The sequence below is a fragment of the Schistocerca americana genome, chromosome 7 (assembly GCF_021461395.2).
Source record: "Schistocerca americana isolate TAMUIC-IGC-003095 chromosome 7, iqSchAmer2.1, whole genome shotgun sequence".
NCBI classification, from domain to species: domain Eukaryota; kingdom Metazoa; phylum Arthropoda; class Insecta; order Orthoptera; family Acrididae; genus Schistocerca; species Schistocerca americana.
The window spans coordinates 175,158,774-175,183,597 of record NC_060125.1 but is presented as its reverse complement, the minus strand read 5'-3'; the positions used below and the strand labels follow the sequence as shown (position 1 = coordinate 175,183,597).

The following is a 24,824-nucleotide window of genomic DNA, read 5'->3' as shown; positions in this document are numbered from 1 at the left end:
TACGACCTAGCAAGGTGCCATAGCATTTGATATTATTTTATGAAGCATGTACAATCAAGAGCGATGTTCTACAATTATGGATTAAAGTTAAGTATTACAGCAACTGCGTCCGTTTTTCTAAGTTCTCATTTCCTTGTAATGTTCCAGACCTCACGCCAGCCTGCGTGAGCTTAAACGGGTGCTTTTCGGCTTCCTATCATAGTGACTTGGCTGTCTGGCCAAGTCACAACATCTTCACTCAGCAATGTCTCCAATTCTGCATCTTCGAAAACATTCTCTCTTCCACCACTATGACGGTCTACTATATCAAAATCACCTTTCTTGAAGAGTTGAAACCACTCACGACACATTATTTCACTAATAGCACCATTACCATATGTACTTGAGAGCATTCGATGAGACTCAGCCGCTGTTTTCTTCATATTGAAACAAAACAGTAACACCTCATGCAAATGACAATAATTAGGCTCATAAACTGACATTTTCTATCAAGAACAACTTTATGACGCAGACACAAATTGACTAATGTTTGAATGAGGTAATGTTGACCAAGGTCCAAGCTAATTTCCTGATGTCTGCGATCTGTTTCTTTCGATCGCTACCTACCGTTGTCGCCACCTATCGGCAAACAGCGGAAGCAAAGTTGTACACCTTATAGTATCACATTTTAAAAGCTTCTATTCTTTTCTTGTCTGAGTTGATTATTGCCCACATTTCACAAATTTACAAAGCCACAATTCATACCAATATCTTCAAGGAAAGATTCCGTAACACTTATATTTATATTTGAGTGTTGTACATTTTATTAAAACCTTTGTTTTGCTATTTTCGAAAGCTTTCTCTAAATCTACAACTGCTATAAATGTAGGTTTTCCTTTCTTCAGTATATCTTCTAACATAAGTAGGAAGGTAGTGTGGCCTCATATATTCATACATTTCTTCTGAACTGAAACTTGTCTTTCCGGAGGTCGGAGTGATGATGCAGGGTGTTTTTCTGTATCAGTTATTGCAGCAATGACATACAGTACATACACATCTGAGCTTATCGATTTTAAGTATTAAAAAACGAATGCAACACTTACATGTATGATTTTAATTTTTCTTAGAAGTAAAAATGTGTTCATTTGTTTGTTTTTAATGTTTCATGAGCAGCATAGCACCAAAGTCACAGTCAAAGGGATCTTCAACCTTGTACAAAATGTTAATGTCACTGGACATAGACTTCAAACAGACAAAGATCACACACAAGAAGAAGATGCCGCAAACTTCCCTCAGATGCTACGGTCTGTGTTTTTAGATCAATGCAAAACTGTATCAAAATGTTAAATGAAATGATTTATGTTCAGTTCTGAGATAGGCACACTTGCTGACACATGTATATTAAAGTCATGGTGTATATGCAAACAAGACGAAAAATTTTCCAGATGGCCAGATTAAAAATACTTTTTCCTGAGTGAAAATACACTATACCCCAGGTGAAAGTAGATCTTTTCCTGTGTTAATTGACAATACACTGGATGGTTATAATTAAATTTATCCTATTTAACATGTTATAACACAGAAACTAATTATTGGATGAGTACCAAACTTGGCAGCATTAATGTCAAGGACATGGTGAAGAGAAATAAAGCACAATCAATCAAATTGAAACAATTTTTACGTGCTGCAATGGTTCATAGCACCATTACATACCGGTACCATACTGCTACAAAAGGGGCTCTATATGGTGCCCATCAGTGTCCAGAAGAGTCTGAAAGAGACGACTGCATTCCGCACAGCAGAATGAAGCATGTCTGTACATATGCTGGCTACCTCTCTTGATATGATGTGCTTCAAATCAGCACATGTGTGAATGTTTGCTTGGGAAACCTTGTCCTTCAGGTAACCCCACAACCAGAAACCACAGGGAGTGAAATCAGGTGATCATGCTGGCCAGCATTTGGAAATGATCAGCTGACAATTCGATTGTTTCCAAATATGTTTCAGAGAAGCAGGTGAACTTCATGAGGAATGTGTGGTGGGACCCCATCTCGCATGAAAACTGGTGAGTTCAATGTGTCTCTCTCCTGCAGGTTGGGTAAGACATGCTAGTGAAGCTTATCACAGGAAAGTTGGCCTGTCACACTGCATGTCTTTGGTCCTTGAGCACCAACCTGTTCAAAGAAGAGTGGGTCAATGATGAATGTAGCCGTGAAGCCACACCATACAGTAACACATTCACCATTCAGAGGAACTTCACTCACAGTGACTGGAGGTGAAGATCCTCACACTCATCAATTATCTGCGTCCATCAGAACCATCAGAAGAAAATGAGCTTCATCTGTCCATAGGATGGTCCAGGGCCAGTCCTCATCAGAAAGTGGAGAGCAAAGTCAAAACCATGTTGTGCGTCCTGTGGTGCAAGCTGCTGTACGATATGGATCTTGTACAGGACCATTTGAGAACCGTCAATTAAATTCCAACCTTCGGCGACTATTGCAAGACACCTTCCTCAGGGTTTATTGCTAACTGCTGAATGAGCACTAGTTTCATTACTTATATACTATGGAGGAGAGCTGTCATTGGATATGAGGGTGAGGAGGAAGGATATTAGGTGTTCTTTCATTGGTCTCTGCATTGTGTGTTGTCATTGGCAGAAATAGGCATTTTCCATTGGAGTTTCCTTTACTGCTTGCCACTGGTGGCAATCGATGAATAGGAAACTGAGCAGCGACTGCAGCGTAGTGTTGTTTACTAACTGCCTAGTATCGGCTAGGGTGCGTCAGCACTCTGTATACCCTCCGCCATTGTGGCCTACCTCATGCCTGTTGCTTTGCGAGAGCAATCCTTCCGCAAAGCTGTCACTGGTGGCAGCCAACACGCTGGAAGTTGGTACCCGTCTTCTCTATTCATGTTGCTGGGTTGTTTGGCTGTTTCTATAGTCTCTCTAATCTTCCTCCTCAAACTAAACGGCTGTTTCGCCAGTATGTGGACCTCTCGAAATTCAATCTCCATCTTGCACTGTTCCTGGTGTTCTGCCACAGCTTAGAAGTACACCCTGAAGAAGGCGTCTTGCAACAGTCGCCAAAATGTCAGAATTTTATAGCTGACAATGTGGCCTCTAACCCAGAAGAATTTTATTGACTGGGACAACAACTGCAGAAGCCTATGTTTACATTTAATGAACCTGTATGCGCAGGAGATCTACGGAAACATCGGGCAGCTCGAATTACTGAGGCTGAAAAGAGGTAAGTTGCTGAATGATTTTGCATTCCTGAAGAGAAGCAGGGACACCAATGTTGTGCCAAATTATTATTTTTTTTTTTTTTATTATTTTTTTATTTTTTTTTTATACAGCCAACATCCCACATACAAGCCAGCAAAGCTTTGTTGCGGGAAAGGACCCGCCACATTCATGGTAGTCTTGACATGAACAACATAAAACTGTGTGAACTGCACCTCTTCCTGAGTGGTAAACTGGATGAGGATGATTAGGAGAAGGTAGACAGGTTAACCTTCCCTCAAGCCACCAGATCAAGTGAAAATACCACCAACCGCCAGATGACGAAGTTCGACAAATTGCAACGGAACACAGCGGATGAAGGATCGATTCTGGACACGTGACGAACATTGGTGAACCTCTCCAGCCACACCTTGAGCGATGCAGCCACACAAATTCTGGCTAAAGGGATTAACTATGCAATCACACAAAAACTAGTACTGAAAGAAGACATTATGGAATCAGTGGAGGCTTCGGTTCATCACCTACCACAACCAGAGGCAGAGAAGATATGGCAGGAAGCGGTACAAGTCTTGGCTCACACAAAGCCTCCGAAACAAAACATCAGTAAGGAGGAACATCATGCCATCAAGGAGCTGAAGAATAACTCTCAGATAGTGGTAATACAGGCAGACAAGGTAAATGCCACCATAGTGTTGGACACAGTAGATTACGACAAGCAGATGGATGATCTTTTGAGTGAACCCATTTACCATAAACTTAAGTGAGATCCGACGGTCAAAATAATGAAATCAACGTGAGCACTGCTGAAGCAAACTAGGATGAATTTTGACATGGCCCGAAGACTCATTCCACAATTGCCACAGGCACCAAGAATATATGGTGTACCACAGGTCCACAAAGAAGTCTTTCCTTCATGGTCGATAGTGAGTAGTATTAACTCACCGACCTACAAACTAGCAAAAGAAAAGGCTCCAAAGCGTACATGTCTAGTAAGGCACACAGATTCAAATGTCAAGGACTCCGCCCACTTTTTAACATTTCTGAAAGAAAAGCATGTCTCGGGTACGGATCTATTGGTCAGTTTTGACATGAAGTCTTTATTCACAAATGTAACTGTGATGGACACCATGAACATCTTAGAGGAACACAAAGCAACTGACATCTGTGAGCTAGTACACCACAGTTTGAAGACAACGTATTTCAGGTGGAAAGGGGATTTGTATGAGCAGATGGGCGGTGTAGCTATGGGTTCCCTTCTATTGCCTGTCACAGCAGACATTTTTATGCATGCGTTCGCAGAAACAGCACTCCAGTATGCACCATTATGCCCAGAATGCTGGCTATGATATGTTGATGACACCTTCGTCATCTGGTCACATGGAGAAGAAGAGCTTCAGAACTTCCAGCAACATCTCAATCAGCAGCACAGCAGAATTAACCTTACCATGGAGATAGTAAAATACGGGGTATGGCCTTTTCCCGATGTGGAAGTTTACCTGAGCCGGACAGGAAGCTCGGACACAGAGTTTATAGGAAGCCCACCAACACGGACAGGTACCTGCACACATCCTCCCACCACCATCCTACGCAAAAGAAATCAGCCCTGCAAACATTAACTAAGAGAGCCTACAGTATCAGCAATGAACACAATCACAAAGCTCAACTACAGAACCACAGGTCAATTTTTGGAGCTAATGCCTATGACATGATGACAATATATAAAACTATGGCCCTGAAGGAGGTGGGCAACAAGGAAATGCAGAACAAAGCAAGGAACACCACCCTGCTACCATATGTACAAGGGGTTACTGAACGTCTGGGCAAAATTCTACATCAGGCAGATATTAAGCCGATTTTTCATAGTAACAACGAAAGGAAAGACATTCTGGGCTCAACAAATGATACAATTGACATGTTTCATGCTGTTGGAGTTTATGAAATCGAGTGCGAATGTGGACTGGTGTATGTAAGTGAGACTGGGTGTCCAATAAGCACAAGGTTATCTGAACATGAGAGATATATCCGTCTCAAACAATACAACAAATCAACGGTGATAGAACATCAGGAACAGCACAAGAGGAATATTGAATTTCGAGAGGCCCACGTACTGGCGAAACAGCTGTTTAGTTTGAGGAAGAAGATTAAAAAGGCTATAGAAATGGCCAAGCAACCAGACAACATGAATAGAGAAGACAGGCACCGACTTCCAGCATCTTGTGGAAGGACAGCTCTTGCAAAGCAACAGGCATGCAGTAGGGCACAGCAGTGGAGGGTACACAGTGTGCTGACGTGCCCTAGCTGATACTAAGTAGTTAGTAAACAACCCTACATTGCAGTTGCTGCTCAGTCTCCTATTCACCAATTTCCACCAATGGCAAGCAATAAAGGAAACTCCTATGGAAAACGCCTATTTCCGCAAATGACAACACACAATGCAAAGACCAATAAAAGAACACCTAATATCCTTCTTCCTCACCTTCATATCCAATGACAGCACTCCACCATAGTATATAAGTAACCAAACTAGTTCTCGTTCAGCAGTTAGCAATACACCCTGAAGAAGGCATCTTGCAACAGTTGTCGAAAGGTCGGAATTTTATAGTTGACAATGTGGCCTCAAACCCAGAAGAATTTTATTGACTGTGACAACAGCCACAGAAACCTATGTTTACAATCATTTCAGAATGGTTTGAAGAACTTTCCGTTCAGTGGACCATGGGATGTTCAACTGTTGTGACACAGCACATGCACTGCCTCATGATCAGGAATTAAGCACAGTGTTGTCTGCCGTAGCAACAGCGGTTTCATCAATCACCTTTGGTGCAAATGGTCATCGGCCTCTTCCCGGAGGGACACCCAGTTCTCTAGTTGATATGAACTACTACATCGTGCTCCACAAAGTAGGTGGAGAAAGAGGACCCTTCCATAATCCTTTCAGATGGCAATATTCTTGATGTACCACTGCAGCATTGCTGTTGTTTTGATTACAGAGCTTCACCAATGATGTCCTGCTAGGTGTGTGTGACTATGAATCATGATGACTGATCATGGCAACTGGTGGCCATAGTTAGAAGTGGACAGTGGCACTGTGACACATGGAAATGACGCACCTCATACCCTGCACATTAATGCTACAAAGTTTCGAACTCATACAGTAATTAGTTTTCATGTTATAATGTGTTCAATATGAAAAGTTTGATTATAACCACCTGTACTTTCCCCCTGAGATTTAAAACTTCTAATTCCTTGGGGATGTTTCCAGAATGAGATTTTCACTCTGCAGCGGAGTGTGCACTAATATGAAGTTCGAGTCTCGGTCCAGCACACAGTTTTAATCTGCCAGGAAGTTTCATATCAATGCACACCCCGCTGCAGAGTGAAAATCTCATTCTGGAAACATCCCCAAGGCTGTGGCTAAGCCATATCTCCACAATATCCTTCCTTTCAGGAGTGCTAGTTCTGCAAGGTTCGCAGGAGAGCTTCTGTAAAGTCCGGAAGGTAGGAGACGAGGTAGTGGCAGAAGTAAAGCTGTGAGGATGGGGCATGAGTCGTGCTTAGGTAGCTCAGATGGTAGAGAACTTGCCCGCGAAAGGCAAAGGTCCCAAGTTTGAGTCTTGGTCCGGCACACAGTTTTAATCTGCCAGGAAGTTTCATATCAGGACACACACTGCTGCAGAGTGAAAATCTCAATCTGGATAATTATCCTTTTTGCCAATGTTATTGCAGAATTTGTAGTCTACTGAAGAGCTAAAATAAACATGAAAAACTAGGCTTGAAGCTTGGTCTTTTTAGCATGTGTTATCCTTTAAGACATATAAAACACAAATGTGCCAGTAAAATTTTAAATATTACCATAAATGGCTAGTCTCCTGGGCTCAACATTTTTCTACATGGCTCGTCCTCAAACTGTTTAGTTCTGAATGAGAGTCAAACACTCCGTGACTTAAGAAATTCATTGTACATTCTCACACATTATGTAATTCATCTTGTGTAACAGGAAATTCACTTTGAAATTAATGCTTCTTAAAACACCATTCGAAATATGTTCTTGCAATTTATTTAAAATGTAAACGATTATGACATCATGCTCACCGAAACCAGTTTGATGTCACAAACTATTGCATTGTCTTCGTCCTAAGGTCTCTGGCACATTTTCCTGTTGGCAGATGCTGGTCTGTGCACCGTGTTTTGTTGTTGTAAATGGTGCCTTTTTCTTTCCAACTAAAGTTTTATTTTGGTGTTAATCTCTTGTTCTGAAATATTCTGGAGAGTAGGGACAAGGCAGGGTGCATGATAATTGATTAATTTTCTTATTCAGGAAGCGGATAAAGTGATCAAAAATTATGGAGATAATAATTTACTGTTTTTTTTTTTTTTTAGAGTTAATAACATACTAGCCAGAGATTATTGCACTCACTTATCTTGAGGTTAGCAATGATCCTTGGTTGGCATAGTAAGTGAAATCAGTGGATAAAGAGAATTTTTGAATTAAGTTATGCAATTACATTTAGAAGAAAAAGTTTTGAAGTATAAATACTATTCAGTGCCCACAATTTGACTGGCCATGATAGATACGAAGCCCACGCCTACCACAGTAGTACAGATTTATATGCCAACTAGCTCCGCAGGTGACAAAGAGATTGATAAAATGTATGATGAGATAAAAGAAATTATTCAGGTAGTGAAGGGAGACGAAAATTTAATAGTCATGGGTGACTGGAACTCAATAGTAGGAAAAGGAAGAGAAGTAAACGTAGTAGGTGAATATTGAATGGGAGTGAGGAATAAAAGAGGAAGCCGCCTGGTAGAATTTTGCACAGAGGATAACTTAATCATAGCTAACACTTTGGTCAAGAATCATAAAAAAAAAAGGTTGTATACATGGAAGAAGTCTGGAGATACTGGAAGGTCTCAAATAGATTATATAATGGTAAGACAGAGATTCAGCAACCAAGTTTTAAACTTTAAGATATTTCCAGGGGCAGTGATGACTCTGACCACAATCTATTGGTTATGAACTGTAGATCAAAAATTGATGAAACTGCAGTAAGGTGGGAATTTGAGGAGATGGGACCTGGATAAACTGAAAGAACCAGAGGTTGTAGACAGCTTCAGGGAACAATTGACAAGAATGGGGGACAGAAATACAGTAGAAGAAGAATGGGTAGCTTTGAGAGATGAAATAGTGAAGGTAGCAGAGGATCAAATAGATAAAAAGACGAGGGCTAATAGAAATAGAAGAGATATTGAATTTAAGTGATGAAAGGAAAAAATATGAAAATGCAGTAAATGAAGCAGGCAAAAAGGAATACAAACATCTCAAAAATGAGATCGACAGGAAGTGCAAAATGGCTAAGCAGGGATGGCTAGAGGACAAATGTAAGGATGTAGAGGTGCAAATCACCTGGGGTAAGATAGATACTGCCTACAGGGAAACTAAAGAGACCTTTGGAGAAAAGAGAACCACTTGCATGAATATCGATAACTCAGATGGAAACCCAGTTCTAAGCAAAGAAGGGAAAGCAGAAAGGTGGAAGGAGTATATAGAGGGTCTATACAAAGGCGATGTACTTGAGGACAATATTATAGAAATGGAAGAGGATGTAGAAGATCAACTAGGAGATATGATACTGCATGAAGAGTTTGACAGAGCACTAAAAGACCTAAGTCGAAACAAGGCCCTGGGAGTAGACAACATTCCATTAGAACTACTGACAGCGTTGGGAGAGCCAGGCCTAACAAAACTCTACCATCTGGTGAGCAAGATGTACACGACAGGCGAAATACCCTCAAACTTCAAGAAGAATATAATAATTCCAATCCCAAAGAAAGCAGGTGTTGACAGATGCGAAAATTACTGAACTATCGGTTTAATAAGTCATGGCTGCAAAATACTAACACGAATTGTTTACAGATGAATGAAAAAACTGGTAGAAGTCAACCTCGGGGGAAGATCAGTTTGGATTCCGTAGAAATGTTGGAACACGTGACGCAATACTGATCCTATGACTTATCTTAGAAAATAGATTAAGGAAAGGCAAACCTACATTTCTAGCATTAGTAGACTTAAGAGAGAAAGCTTTTGACAATGTTGACTGGAATATTCTCTTTCAAATTCTGAAGGTGGCAGGGGTAAAATACAGGGAGCAAAAAGCTATTTACAATTTGTAAAGATACCAGATGGCAGTTATAAGAGTCGAGGGGCATGAAAGGGAAGCAGTGGTTGGGAAGGGAGTGAGACAGGGTTGTAGCCTATCCCCAATATTATTCAATCTGTATATTGAGCAAGCAGTAAAGGAAACAAAAGAAAAATTCAGAGTAGGAATTAAAATCCATGGAGAAGAAATAAAAACTTTGAGGTTCGCCGATGACATTGTAATTCTGTCAGAGACAGCAAAGGACCTGGAAGAGCAGCTGAATGGAATGGACAGTGTCTTGAAAGGAGGATATAAGATGAACATCAACAAAAGCAAAACGAGGATAATGGAATGTAGTTGAATTAAATCTGGTGATGCTGCGGGAATTACATTATGAAATGGGACGCTTAAAATAGTAAATAAGTTTTGCTATTTGGGGAGCAAAATAACTGATGATGGTCAAAGTAGAGAGGATATAAAATGTGGACTGGCAATGGCAAGGAAAGTGTTTCTGAATAAGAGAAATTTGTTAATATCGAGTATAGATTCAAGTGTCAGGAAGTCGTTTCTGAAAGTATTTGTATGGAGTGAGGAAGTGGAAGAGGAAGTGAAACGTGGACAATAAATAGTTTAGACAAGAAGAGGATAGAAGCTTTCGAAATGTGGTTCTACAGAAGAATGCTGAAGATTAGAAGGGTAGATCACATAACTAATGAGGAGATATTGAATAGAATTGGAGAGAAGAGAAATTTGTGGCACAACTTGACTTGAAGAAGGGATTGGTTGGTAGGGCATATTCTGAGGCATCAAGGGATCACCAATTTAGTATTGGAGGGCAGCATGGCGGGTAAAAATCATAGAGGGAGACCAAGAGATGAATACACTAAGCAGATTCAGAAGGATGTAGGATGCAGTAGGTACTGGGAGATGAAGAAGCTTGCACAGGACAGAGTAGCATGGAGTCTCTGGACTGAAGACCACAACACCACATCCAAAGTGACTGTTATTTCAACAAGATGTGGTTTATGCAAGATGGAGCTCAACCCTATTGAAGCAGGAGGGTGTTTGATGTTCTAGAGGTGCACTTTGGGGACTGCTTTTTGGCTCTGGGTTACCCAGAGGCCACTGGCAGGGGACTGGTTGTCAGTCTCCAGATCTGAACACATGAGACTAATTTTTGTCGAGCTGTATTACAGACAAGGTGAACAGCAATAACCGCAAACAATTTTCTGAGCCGAAAACAGCCATTCAGGAGGTCATCAACAGCATCAATGTTCAGACACTTCAGCGTGTCATACATTATTTCGTTATTCGTCTGCGCCACGTCATCACCAATGAAGGCAAGCATATCAAACATGTCATAGCCTAAATCTGAATACATGTTGAATAAAGTGTGTGCACGCCTTAATTTGTAAACAACTTACTTATTTTTTCCTCTTATAGTTCAAGAATTGTCACCCTGTCTATGGTTAGGTGTGATCTCTGGGAAGAAAGTAGTGGACTTTACTGCAGCAACCAAGCTACATAAGATATGCCCAGCCAGAAGATTTCATAAGCTACTGCTCTGTAGTACCCGTATAAAGGGATTGTGACGTAAGCACTGTGAGAATACCACTGAGTGGCTTCCAACGTGACCGGACACTGTAATTATACCACACTGCGGTGACCGTGAGATGACATCACTAATAGCACAGTGTGGCTCCCAATGTAACAGTAGATGTCATTATAACAACAAAAATAATTTTTGACAAAATAATTTAACTGGATAGATAAAAAAATCTCCTCACCAAGCAGCAGCAGAACACACACATAAAAGATGGTTGTAATTAGGCAAGCTTTTGGAGCCAGTGGCTCCTGCAGACAGAAGGGTTGAAGGGGAAGAGCATGAAGAAAAAGAACTAGAGAGGCCTAGGAAAAGGGGTAGATTTTGGGAAAGTCACCCAGAACCGCAGGTCAGGACAGACTTAGCACGGGGTGAGAAGGAAGGACATTGTTAGGGACTGTATTGGATGAGATTTGAAAACCTGAGGGCTGAAAGGTGGAAGATAGGGTAGCTTAGCCATCATACATGAGTTAATGAGAGTTAAAAGCTAAGTGCATTGTATGTAACAGAGATGGGAGGGGGAGCGGTGAAAAATAGGTGGGTAAGACAATGAAAAATATAGAAAACTAAAACAGAGTGAAGAAAAGAAAAGTTACTGTGAAATGTCACGTAATATACCAGCTATTACGTAAACATTATTCGGCTTTTTACATCAGAATTACTACCACCAAATTATCAATTAGGATGAATGGGCACAGGCAGAGGGTGTATACTGGCAACATGAAAACCGCAACTGCGGCGCCTGTTTCACCACATGTGCCACCTGGATTCTTCCCCCAGACACCATTTTCTAAGAACTCTGCAAGTGGGAACTAGCGCTACAACATGTCCTTGGTTTTTGTCACTCACCTGGCCTTAATTTACATTAATTTCTTCCACCTCAGCATTTCTTCACAGTAATTACTCTTTTCTTCACCTCATTTCAGGTTTCTACATCTTTCATTGTCTTACCTGTCTATTTTTCATCAGCCGCTCTCACCCCTGTTACGTACAATGCACTTAGTTTTTCACTCTTATTAACTCATGCATGATGTTAAAGCAGCAATTTCTGTCTTGCCTGTCACCTTGTCCTCCACCTTTAAGCTCTCAGGTTTTCAAATCTCATCCGATGCAGTCGCCAACAATCAGTCTTTCCTACTCATCCTGTGTTAAGTCTCCCCTGACCCACAGTTCTGGGTGACTTTCCTAAATCTAGCAATTTTCCTACACCTCTCCAGTCCTCTTCCTTCCCCTTCAACCCTTCTGTCCGAAGAAGGAGCCACTGGCTCTGAAAGCTTGCCTAATTACAATCCTCTTTTACATGTGTGTTCTGCCACTGCTTGGTGAGTAGATTTTTTATCTATCCAATTAAATTATTTAGTACACATCATTAGTATCGCAGATAGAATAGTTTTATCATGGCTGTCACTCATAAGGATCTTAGTAATTCTGGGGGAATGCCATCTACTTCAGGGGACTTATTTCAACTTAGATCTGTCAAATTCTTCTCACATTGTCAACCCTCCCTTCTCATCCTCCTTTACTACCTCTTCTCTTTCTATAATATTGTGTTGAAATTTCCCTTACAGTGTCCTTTATGCATCCCTGCCATTTTTCAGCTTCTCCTTCCTTTTTTAAAAGTCTTTTGTAAAGGATACATGGTCCCTTACTCAGAGATAAGCATCTTTTTCTTGTATACTTGAATGATAAGCCAGCAATTGATTGGCAAGGGCCGAGTATGACCAGCAAGTGATATTGTTGTTAGAGTCAGTGAGTAGTGTGGTTGTTGTATTGGCATAGCAGGAGGTATATCGTACTGTACGGCTGAGTGCGACCCCAATTGTCATGGGTGGCCCTAAGCAAATCGTAAGAATTAATACAAATGGTGCCGAAGTACGAGGGCCGTTTTTATTTTTTCAACTTCCAATAGGCTATAACTAAAATACAAGTTCATAGAAAACAATTATTTAATTACGACAAGTTTTGCACTATCCTCTTCAAAAAATATTGCCGCCAATGATTGCAAATAAGCTCTGACATTGTTTTTAAGATCTTTGTTGGTTCCAAAGTGCTGCCCTCACAGCCACATCTTCAGTCAGCATACCTCTTCGTTTGTTTTGAAGACCAAATACGCATTTGATTTCAGGAATTGTGATGATGCATGACAACGCTCATCTACACACTGCTGGCACAACCTAACAGTGCCTTGAACAATTTCAATGGGACATTTTTGATCATCTGCTGTACAGACCTGATCTGGCACCCACCGACTTCCACCTTTTCCCTGAACTGAAGACATGGCTAGGAGGGCAGCACTTTCAAACCAACAAAGATCTTCAAAACAACATCAATGCCCATTTGCAATCATTGGCGGCAACATTGTTTCAAGAGGGTATTGCAAAGCTTGTCCACAGGTACGAAAATGTTTCAATCTTTTCGGTGATTATGTTGGAAAAGTAACCGTAAGGGTACAAAACATTTGATAATAAAATAATTATTTTCTATGAACTTGTCTTTTATTTAAAGCCTATCAGAGGTTGAAAAAAAAAATACTGTGTGCAGATTATTGTAAACGTGTGTGACAATATTTTCATGTATTTGACCTATGCTGAGCTTACCGTATTTACTCAAATCTAAGCCGCACTCGAATCTAAGCCGCACCTAAAAAATGAGACTCGAAATCAAGGAAAAAAAAATTTTCCCGAATCTAAGCCGCACCTGAAATTTGAGACTCAAAATTCAAGGGGAGAGAAAAGTTTTAGGCCGTACCTCCAAATCGAAACAAAGTTGGTCCATTGTAATATGAGACACAATTTAGGTCGAATGAATGACGATACAGCTGCAGTAGTTTGCTTCGAGTCATAAGCTTAGCAATTAAGCTTTACCAGGTAGCCGTTGCTATGCATCAGGCGCTCCGTCCGTATTTATACGGGTACCCTTCCTTTTTCACATGCTTCGTCTGGTCTGAATTGATTGTTAATTTTTCTTTGATCTGATAAGCGCCGTTCTCTTTGTTATAGGTGTTTACGTCACTCTAACCTGAAAATGTATTACTGTACTGTATCATGCACTGTTTGTCGCATTCTGATAAAGAGTGTTTACGGCCTGTTGCCGCTCGCGGCATGGCTTGCTTTTGTGCAGGCTAACACCGCTTTTTTAAGTCTCATTAGCGAAACAATGGCAAGAGACTGCTATTTGTTGTTACTTATATCTACATCTACATCTACATCTACATCCATACTCCGCAAGCCACCTGACGGTGTGTGGCGGAGGGTACCCCGAGTACCTCTATCGGTTCTCCCTCCTATTTCAGTCTCGTATTGTTCATGGAAAGAAGGATTGTCGGTATGCTTCTGTGTGGGCTCTAATCTCTCTGATTTTATCCTCATGGTCTCTTCGCAAGATATAAGTAGGAGGGAGCAATATACTGCTTGACTCTTCGGTGAAGGTATGTTCTCGAAACTTTAACAAAAGCCCGTACCGAGCTACTGAGCGTCTCTCCTGCAGAGTCTTCCACTGGAGTTCATCTATCATCTCCATAATGCTTTCGCAATTGCTAAATGATCCTGTAACGAAGCGCGCTGCTCTCTGTTGGATCTTCTCTATCTCTTCTATCAACCCTGTCCGGTACGGATCCCACACTGCTGAGCAGTATTCAAGCAGTGGGCGAACAAGCGTACTGTAACCTACTTCCTTTGTTTTCGGATTGCATTTCCTTAGGATTCTTCCAATGAATCTCAGTCTGGCATCTGCTTTACCGACGATCAACTTTATATGATCATTCCATTTTAAATCACTCCTAATGCGTACTCCCAGATAATTTATGGAATTAACTGCTTCCAGTTGCTGACCTGCTATTTTGTAGCTAAATGATAAGGGATCTATCTTTCTGTGTATTCACAGCACATTACACTTGTCTACATTGAGATTCAATTGCCAATCCCTGCACCATGCGTCAAATCGCTGCAGATCCTCCTGCATTTCAGTACAATTTTCCATTGTTACAACCTCTTGATACACCACAGCATCATCTGCAAAAAGCCTCAGTGAACTTCCGATGTCATCCACCAGGTCATTTATGTATATTGTGAATAGGAACGGTCCTATGACACTCCTCTGCGGCACACCTGAAATCACTCTTACTTCGGAAGACTTCTCTCCATTGAGAATGACATGCTGCGTTCTGTTATCTAGGAACTCCTCAATCCAATCACACAATTGGTCTGATAGTCCATGTGCTCTTACTTTTTTCATTAAACGACTGTGGGGAACTGTATCGAACGCCTTGTGGAAGTCACACTGCTGCTTTCTTTGATAATGATCAACAAGAACCAAATAATATACTGTTTATGATAGAAGTTTTGAACGAGAGTTTAGCGAAAATTTTTCTCTGTTTGAAAATCTTTGCAGATGCCTCTTTAGTGCATAACATTCCGCACAGAAATTAGAGTCATCTTAGATTTAAAAATTTAGTCGATTGCCGTGCTTCATCTCTGACTGTATCAGTATTAGGCATAAGAATAATACGAATATAAACATAACACGATATATATATTCTTCCGCATTTGCTGTTGTCTCACTCTAGTTTCGTAGTTTATTAGGCAGACAGGATTTAAATGAGATACCAGCAAACACGAAACAATACATGGCAAAATATTTATATTCGCATTATTCTTATGGTGAAGAGAATACTGCATGTGATTCACAGTCCATAAAAGTTCCTATTAGCAACCATCTCTTCTCACAGGTACGAAAAAATTCAGAACGTAGAGTTGGCCATATTGACAAACATCACAAACAGTCTTGCCAGTTGGATTTTCGTAGTACATTGAAATGCTGCTACTTTCAAAGATGAGCAATACGGAATTTGTATTTACTTCATTGGATAATGTATGAAAATGCATTGGTCGAAACTCGGGGCGGAGAAAAAAACTCATCTTCCACTTTTTTTTAAATTTATTTACTGATGCAGAGGTTTTGGCGCCAGTATTTATCTTTGCGCTTGCAAAGCATGCCTGTGTAGCGCTACATATATTCGACGGCAGAAGTTAGTTGTGGCAGCACCTACCAACATTTTTCAGAACTTCCGCTTATGTTGCACTCGATTCTAAGCCGCAGGTGGTTTTTTGGATTACAAAAAACCGGAAAAAAGTGTGGCTTAGATTCGAGTAAATACGGTAGGTGTGAATAAATGTGTACGACAAATGTAGTGACTGTTACTACTGTGCTTAATAAGAATATATCACTTGACTCAATCAAAATTTTTGTAAACTTCATTACTGCAAAACTTCTATTCTTTGAATATAGTATTACTGAGCAGCCAAAATGACCAATAATCAGAAAATTAATCGAGGGCATTTCACTTGCCATAAGAGCTCATAATTTCAGGCAGATGCTTCTCTTCACTCCGAAGGTCGCCTTAATTTTCCTATGCACTGCATCTATCCTTCTCTTAGTTATGTATGCTTCTACACCCTCTCACTTGTCCTCTACCCACTCTTGTTCAGCCATTTTCCACTTTCTGATCTCATTTTCTAGACATACACATTCCCTTACATCATCTTCATTTTTATATTTGCTATCAATTAAATTTAATAAATCTTGTGTTACTCAGGAATTTCTACTAGGACTTGTCTTATTAACTATGTGATTCTCTGTTGCCTTCCCTATTTCATCTCTCAAGGCTATCCATCCCATCTTCTATTGTGCTCCTTTCTCTCGTTTCAGTGCTGGTTTGACTAATGCTCTCTCTGTACCAGTGAGTAAGCTGTGACTCCTTCAATAGTCTTTTCATGGTCTTTAAGAACTGCAGCAGAACATTTCGGATGAGATTGCATCAATTCCAGCAGTCAAGCTTCAATCAGCATTCAGCAACTTGCTGACCAGGGATCAAAAGTGCCAAGAGATGAATGGTGATCACTTTCAACATCTACTATAGTCAGGTTAGTACTATACTTTCTTTCCTCTGCTATATTTCCTTGTACCCTGGAACTCTGTTCTCCAGGCCACTTTTATTTGTGCCACCCTGTACTCACGAGAGGAAGAAATGCAAAATGCTGATTTATTTATATTTTTTTTTATACTGCAATTGAAGTATATTGGTGGGGCAAAAGAAAAGCAAAACACAATGGAAGTGCTGCATCAGTTCAGACATGCTTACAAACATAAAATCAGAAATAAGATATTTTTCTTTCACTTTGTTCTGTTTTGTATCCCTCGAAATTAGTGTTCCACAATGAAAAGAGATGATCACAAATGGGAAAACTGTTAAAATCAAAACCAGAACAAGGAATTTACGTTGAGGGTACATTGGTCATCTCTTTCCTACTCTGATAGAGAATTTTCAGAAATCAAGAAACTTTAAAGAAAGTCGAACCCATGTTCAGCATCTTATTAAAAATATTGTAATAAAGGGAAAGGAAGTCACTCCAGTTTTACAATATTGTAGTTATGACTTACTCCTGTTCAGTGCATCATCAGGAGACTGTTTCATTTCCAAAGGTTTATCACTGCTTTCCTCATCTTCCACGTCTTCATCATCATCCCATTTTAGGACAAGCTCGTCATTGCTTTGCTTTGAAACTGGTTCTGACCAGTCTATTGAGGAAGCTTTTGCTGGTGCAGACCAATCCAGAGATGTGGCTAGACAAAAACCATAATATTATATATAATAAGACAAAGCTTTGGCATCTCTGTTTAAACTTTAGAACCTGGTAGTCTATCAACATAACCATACCTTTGTCAGAGCTTCCTGTGCCTTCCCAAGTCAATATACCTGTGTCAATCTGATGATCTTGGAGCCTTGATTTACTTGGGCTATTCAGGGTAGCTATAAGAATAAGTACAAAATTAATTCCACAAGAAATGAAGCTAAGAAATATACATTAGTACCTTACTGAGCTACATACTTGGCGAATCATTTCCATTGGCATCCATCACTTTGCTTGGTAGTTTTGACAATACTTCAAGTGCCAGTGCAGGGCAACCAGCCTTGAAATGTGCATGTGCCGTTGTGAAGTACAGTTGTCGTTCCAATGGTGTTATGGAATCTTCAAGCATTAGCTACACCAGAACGAGAGGAAAAAGTGTATAACAACAGAATTACCATTAGAAAAATAATTAAACAATACAAAACACAAAGTTCTGGATTAAATGTAAATGAGGACTAAAAGGACAGATTATACTCTTCTACAATTCTAGGTGGTGGGCACTGGACAGGAACACAGAAAGTATTCGCAACTACCACACCTCTGGTATTTAAATTTCCACCTCTAAAGAAGACTGAAGCATCAAGAAATGCACATAGTCCACCACTACAACAGTAATCTGAAAATTATGCATAATATATGAACAGACCATACTGAACATCTGAAGAGTGTGGATATCTAGATCTTTAAAGTTAACTTCATATTACGAATGATAATAAAAACCTTAGAAGCCAGGAAACCCATAAATTATTTTTGTATACCTATTTCAAATCCCATCTGTTCCCATGGGAATAATTAAACATTAAGCTTCATGTATGACTTGTGTCTGAGTACCTTTACCTTTCAACCTGTCAAGGAGAACAAGTTGTTCAAACCACTCTGGATTCTGTGGGGTTTATATGTTCAGGCACACAGTTGATATAAGTTACTTTTCAACAGTAATTCCTCCCCTCCCCCCTCCCCCCCTTCCCCCCAAGTGTCTTCCCTTGTCTGGTGCTGTGTAATAAAAATCTCAATAAATTTTCTGCAATCTGAAAATTTTCAATTGATCTCTGATTGGTCTAAATATAAGGTATAAAGTATAAATGTTACACGGACTTTGTATCTAGTTCTCTTTTCATAACAGTAAAAAGGTACATTATGACTCTGCCTTTCACATTATGACTGTTTTAGGAAACTTAATAACAGTAGATAATGGGGGCATATATGAATGTGCCAAGAAATGAGTTAAAGTGGACAATTAAAGTTAATATACAAGCTACTGCAAATAAAATATTATTTTTGAAGGAACAAAATTATCCTAACAGCTACACTTCATGTGCACATAAAGTTCAGCTGATGGAAAATTTTATTAAGGGCTGCAGATTTACTGTCCCTGTCAGTCCTGTTATGCAGAAGTTTAAACTAAAGATTATGTTTTGGAACAGCAAGAGCAAATGTGCTTCCAAGGAAGTGATCACCAGTATTATAACAATATGAGCAATGTAATGAATTAATGCTTCACTGTGCATAACATACACATTGAAAATGCAAATAAGAACGAATAAAAATTAGTTTCATAAACAGAACTTTGACAAACATTGTTTCGTATAGTCTTTTTACTTTAATCGCAATAGTCCAATATGATATCCCTAAATATAAGATTTTGACAGGGCAATGGCCCTGCTGCAGTGGCTCCACCAGTTCCTGTGAGATCACCAAAGTTAAGTGCTGTCGGACGTGGTCGGCACTTGGATGGGTGACCATCCAGGCCGCCATGCACTGTTGCCATTTTTCGAGGTGCACTCAGCCTCGTGATGCCAATTGAGGAGCTACTCGACTGAATAGTAGCGGCTTCGGTCAAGAATACAATCATAACGACTGGAAGAGCGGTGTGCTGACCTCACGATCCTCCTATCCGCATCCTCCTCTGAGGATGACACGGCGGTCAGATGGTCCCAGTAGGCCACTTGTGGTCTGAAGATGGAGTGCCCCCCCCTTTTTTTTCTTTTTAAATAAGATTTTGATAGGAAAAAAAGGCAATTAAAATTGATCTGTTCTGACGAATAACCTTAGTGTTTGCAGTAATACATACCTTCATGAGGCACTTGCTTTGAAGGAGATGAAGAAATATACAGGGCAACATATTTTCAAAATGTATGTTACTGGCTTTAACTGTTCTCAATGCAATCACTAAAATAGTAGGTTGCTTAATGATACATACCTGCTTATCTGGGTTGGCAGATTTTGTTTCTGTTCCATAACTGAATCCAGAAAGCACAACAGTGTGGGCTTTCCTCCTGTCCTGGGCAGTTGAAGCAATATAATGCCGAATTAGGAGTGGATGTGTACGCAGGTACACATAGAAGTTGAAAACATTTGGATTTGCTGTAAATTATATAAAATGTGAAAAATTTCAACAAACTGCAGCCATAAAAAATTACAACACATCAGAATTTACACACAGTAAATTACCTGATGCAGCTTCAGACCTGTCATCATCAATGTGCTGAGGGTGATTTGAACCAATATTTGTTTGTAGAAGAGTATTCAGACTCCCAGTATAATCTTTCAAAATCCATAATGCCATTGACCGCAGGAAAGGATCTGGGTGAACTTTTGTTAAGTTTTGATTTCCACCTTCACTATCACAGCCCAAGATTTCCTTTTACAGTGGAATAAAAAAGAAAAATAAAAGGCTTCAAAAAAATGGGATTTTATTTACCTCACAATTCCTCAGTAAACTATGGAGGACCAACATACCTCATAAAGAAGTCTCTTGAAATTTGGTGGTGTTGAATCCAACTCCCCTTCATATAATCTAGCAATTACCATGGCTAATTGAAAGTCATTCAGCTTGTTTAAGCACACCTGCAGAACAAATAAGGACATTACTTTTTTATTTTTTTTTTCAGAGTACTATTGACATTGAATTTACACCATGTTAACATGAACACAAATAATAATAAATTTTGCTAAGGGTGAAATTTGAGAAGATGTACATAGCTATTCACAAATGGATTTATCCTTGAAAGACTATACGATTAGGTAAGAGAAAATACATCACTGATTATGCAAAATTACATTGCCTTGGTTATCCCAAAGCCAGCACAGTCTCACAGTTGTGGTGTCACAATAATTTACTTCAACAACTTGTCAAAGGAGTGCACAATATAATGACAAGTGAAAAACAATTATTTTACTGGATGCTTGCAGAGATATTTCCACCCATACCTACAGTGTAAAACAATAACAAGTCATATGGATGTATGTGATTCTGAATGTGTAATGACAATAAGCTGAAGTGAAAGTTGTCACAGGAAGAGAAATAACCATGCCCGTTTAAATAGAGAAGCAAGTGGAATTCATAAAATAATTGTTTGGAGTAGAGCAAGGAAATACTGAAGTTAAACTGAGTCTAATCCTCCCTTGTAATGAAATGTATGTTGCAGGTAGAAAGTGGGAACCTGACTGAATAGCCATAGTAATAAAGATTTTACTGTGTGTACACGCAAACTCTAGCCATGGGTCCACTTCCAGTCCACTGGCACAAAAACAACACCACAGACAGACAGGCAAACAGACAGCCATCAGCGATCTCACCATGACACATTCTTGTTTCTAAAACATCTGCCTTTCACTGTCTTTCTGATACTATATGAAAATGCAACATGATTATTTTAATAAGCTACTTTTATTTTAGTAGCCAAAGAAACATTTAAAACATAGAAAAACCTCAATTGCATCACGCAGTGCACCAGCTAGAAGAAAGAAGGCAGCCGCATGTTCAAATCGTTGCTTTCCAAGGAGTGCAAAAGCATTCTTCAATGCTGCTTTTCTCCAGCGATCATCAGAAAAATTATTAGCAAAGAAATGAGTCATTCGTTCATCCCTCTTTGATCTGAACAATCCACATACTAAACTCTTTTTCTTCATTGCAAGGTAAAATATGGCTGCATCAAGTGGATCTTGATTCATTAGATAAGCAGCTTTAGCAATCTGAAATTAAAAACAGAATCGCCAGTGTCATTGTATAACAAACTTTAATTGTATCCTATAAGACAGGGATTATTAACAATGTAATACATTTAAGGAATTAATTGAAGAATTAAATACAAAAACTACATGCAAATATACGCATCCTAATAAAAGAACAACCAACAAGTTGTATAACAATTGAAGTAAAAATTCTGAACACAGTAATGCATACATTATTTACTTATTTCACTTATTGGAAATAACTGAACTGATTGTAGTGTTGGACACTAACTGCTGGTTTAGCAGGCACAGTGCATTAACACTGCCACAAATTTCATCACAATATTGTTATGCCTATACAAAAATTTGATTTCAGGAACTATTCTTACTCATCAAATGACTTATTATATGAATTTTAATATATATTTTCCATACAGCTATCAGGAATGCAGTTGCGTGTAATTATAAATGAGTGAAATACCTAATAGCTATCTCGAATGTATGTGTGAGTTCTCATACCTTTTCAATGCAAATCTTTAGAACTGTGTGATTCCTCAACCACCATCCAACCCCAAGTTCCTTCAACACAGACCACTTCGGGCTCCCTTTTGCATATGAAGGTATAAGATTTAACAGCTCTTCTTCGCTCTCTGAATGGAAAGCCCACACCAGGTTATTTGTGCCAACACCTTGTCTCTGGAACTGTGCACGTTGAGCGAATGGCAAACACCGCAGAAGGTAGTTGTAGTGCTTCATTGCCAACAGGAAGCGTAGGCCACAATCATCTAGTGAATCTGCAAGTATTTGAATATTTATATCAGCACATTTCTTTGGATAGGCTTCAATGAATTTGTTGTTGTTGTTGTTGTTGTGGTCTTCAGTCCTGAGACTGGTTTGATGCAACTCTCCATGCTACTCTATCCTGGGCAAGCTTCTTCATCTCCCATGAATTTGTATGAAATAATTTTATCTGAGAGAATAGACTTTTGTCATCTGTTAGCACAAAATGAAATATTTTCAAATGGAAAGGAAGATTAGGATTTAACATTCCATTAAGACAGAACACAAGATTCCATAGTGCAAGGATGGGGAAGGAGATTGACTACGTCCATTTTGTAGGAACCATTCCAGCATTCATCTTAATTGGACTGCAGTAGGGCTATGAACCCCACTCCTCCTGACTCTGAATTCAGAATGCTTGCACTACATAAAATTACTCAGTACTTTGAAGTGGTGAGAAAAAGAATATTCATTAAAATGAAAAGCCAGTTACTATTAAAACTGAGACATAATTACTGGTCTTTAAAAACAATACCATATTGAAGGAATACAAATTTCTGAACACTCTTAATGTATCACTTTGCTTGTGAACAGACGATGAAATATATGCGTTATGAAAACTGCAATTAATTTCAGCATGTCAGTATTAATTCTTTCTTGGAAGAAACTGAGACAGTATAAAGACCTCTCCATGGTTTTCTTTTGCCCGTTTTTACAAATGGAATGTAGTATCAATACCTAAAATTGGACATGATAGTGTTATGGAGTAGTAAGTGACAAGATGGTCTTTACCAATACTAGTACATCTAATGATGGAAATTAAACAACGGAAAATCCAGGATGGAATGTAACAATATTAGAAGGAAAATGGCTACTTACCACGTAGGAGAGATGCTGAGTTGCAGATAGGCACAACAAAAAGACACTCACAATTAAAGCTTTCGGCCATTAAGGCCTTTGTCACTAGCGCGCGCGCGCACTCACTCACACACACACACACACACACACACACACACACACACACACACACACACACATAAACCAAACTCTCACACACGACTGCAGTCTCAGGCAACTTGTGTGGTTTCAGTTGCCTGAGACTGCAGTCGTGTGTGTGAGTTTCGTTTACATGAGTGTGTATCTGCGTGTATGTTTGTGTATTGTTGATGAAGGCCTTCATGGCCGAAAGCTTTAATTAAGAGATTCTTTTTGTCGCGCCTATCTGCGACTCAGCATCTCCGCTATATGGTGAATAGCAACTTTCCTTCTCATAATACTGTTACATCTAATGATGGGGTTCTCCTAAAATATGTGATGAGATGATAAATAAAATTATTTGGAACCAAAGACAAGAGTTTATGCTAATAATGGAAAAAATATGTTTTTACAATATTTTCATTTTACAATACAGATTAGTTGAGAAGACAGATTAGGAGAGAGGTAGACAGTGTTGACTTTTTCTGGCTAACCTCATGTGGAGCATGTTTATTATGTTGGAGGGGTGGAGAGAGAATCAAATCTGTGACAGAATTCTTTAAAAATAAATTCCTGCTGTAGGAAATGATATGTTGGGAGAAGTTTTTGCCATACGAAATCTAAGAAATCTTACAACTGCATACTGGCCAAACTCTGGGTAAGAGACCATAGGAGCTTTCCCGCTGAATGTCTCAGGACTGGAGAAAGAGAAAGAGAGAGAGAGAGAGAGAGAGAGAGAGAGAGAGAGAGAGAGGTGGGAGGGGAGGGGAGGGGAGTTAGATCGGTAGGAAGAAACGACATTATTGCAGTTTACAGTACAATGTTCCAAATGCACTAGCTTTAGCATGATGTGTTACTGCCGAGTAACATAGCTCAATGAAACTTGGACTGTAGACAGAACGAACTGCTACAGTATAGAGCAGAACATAACTGAAAAAAATACACAACACGATGAACAGAAATGATGCTTTTATTCCTACCTTTCACCATATGAGGGCATGTAATACACCGAGGAACATTATTAAACAGGATTGTTTTGGTGGTCTTGGTGTTAAGGTGCTGGGAGGGATAATAAATATTATGACACTGTGCACTCACCAGTCAACATTATTGCGACACTACTCTTTCCTCATGTGCATTGTTTCAAGGGTGCAATCACTTCTGACTTTATTTTTATGGATGAGAATGTGTGATCACATCAAACTGCATGGGTGGAGGAGCTCTTGGAATGAGAGGGTATTCGGCCAGTGGACTGGCCTGCCCGCTCCCAACTTAAATCCCACTCAGCATGAGCAGAATGTGTTGGGGAGACAAATTGCAGCATGTCCACAAGCAAATCCCATCAAGCACATGTGAGATGTGTTGGGGAGACATATTACAGGAAGTACACATGCACCAACAACCATCTGGCAGTTGTCTATTGCACTGGTGGACAAGTGGAACTCCTTACCAACACTGTGGTC

The 24,824-nt window shown here is 39.6% G+C and overlaps 1 protein-coding gene across 1 annotated transcript in view; it reads right to left on the bottom strand.

Moving 5' to 3' along the window:
• LOC124621800 (dmX-like protein 2) overlaps positions 1–24,824 on the bottom strand; it is a 351,417-nt gene that overhangs the window by 140,699 nt on the left and 185,894 nt on the right. Inside the window, exons 33-40 of the mRNA XM_047147237.1 lie at positions 22,126–22,400; positions 21,364–21,627; positions 20,392–20,499; positions 20,104–20,293; positions 19,853–20,016; positions 17,851–18,004; positions 17,679–17,771; positions 17,402–17,584 (exon numbers count right to left, since the gene is read on the bottom strand). Of these exons, the coding sequence (XP_047003193.1) occupies positions 17,402–17,584; positions 17,679–17,771; positions 17,851–18,004; positions 19,853–20,016; positions 20,104–20,293; positions 20,392–20,499; positions 21,364–21,627; positions 22,126–22,400 (1,431 nt within the window). The remainder of the gene's footprint in view (positions 1–17,401; positions 17,585–17,678; positions 17,772–17,850; positions 18,005–19,852; positions 20,017–20,103; positions 20,294–20,391; positions 20,500–21,363; positions 21,628–22,125; positions 22,401–24,824) is intronic.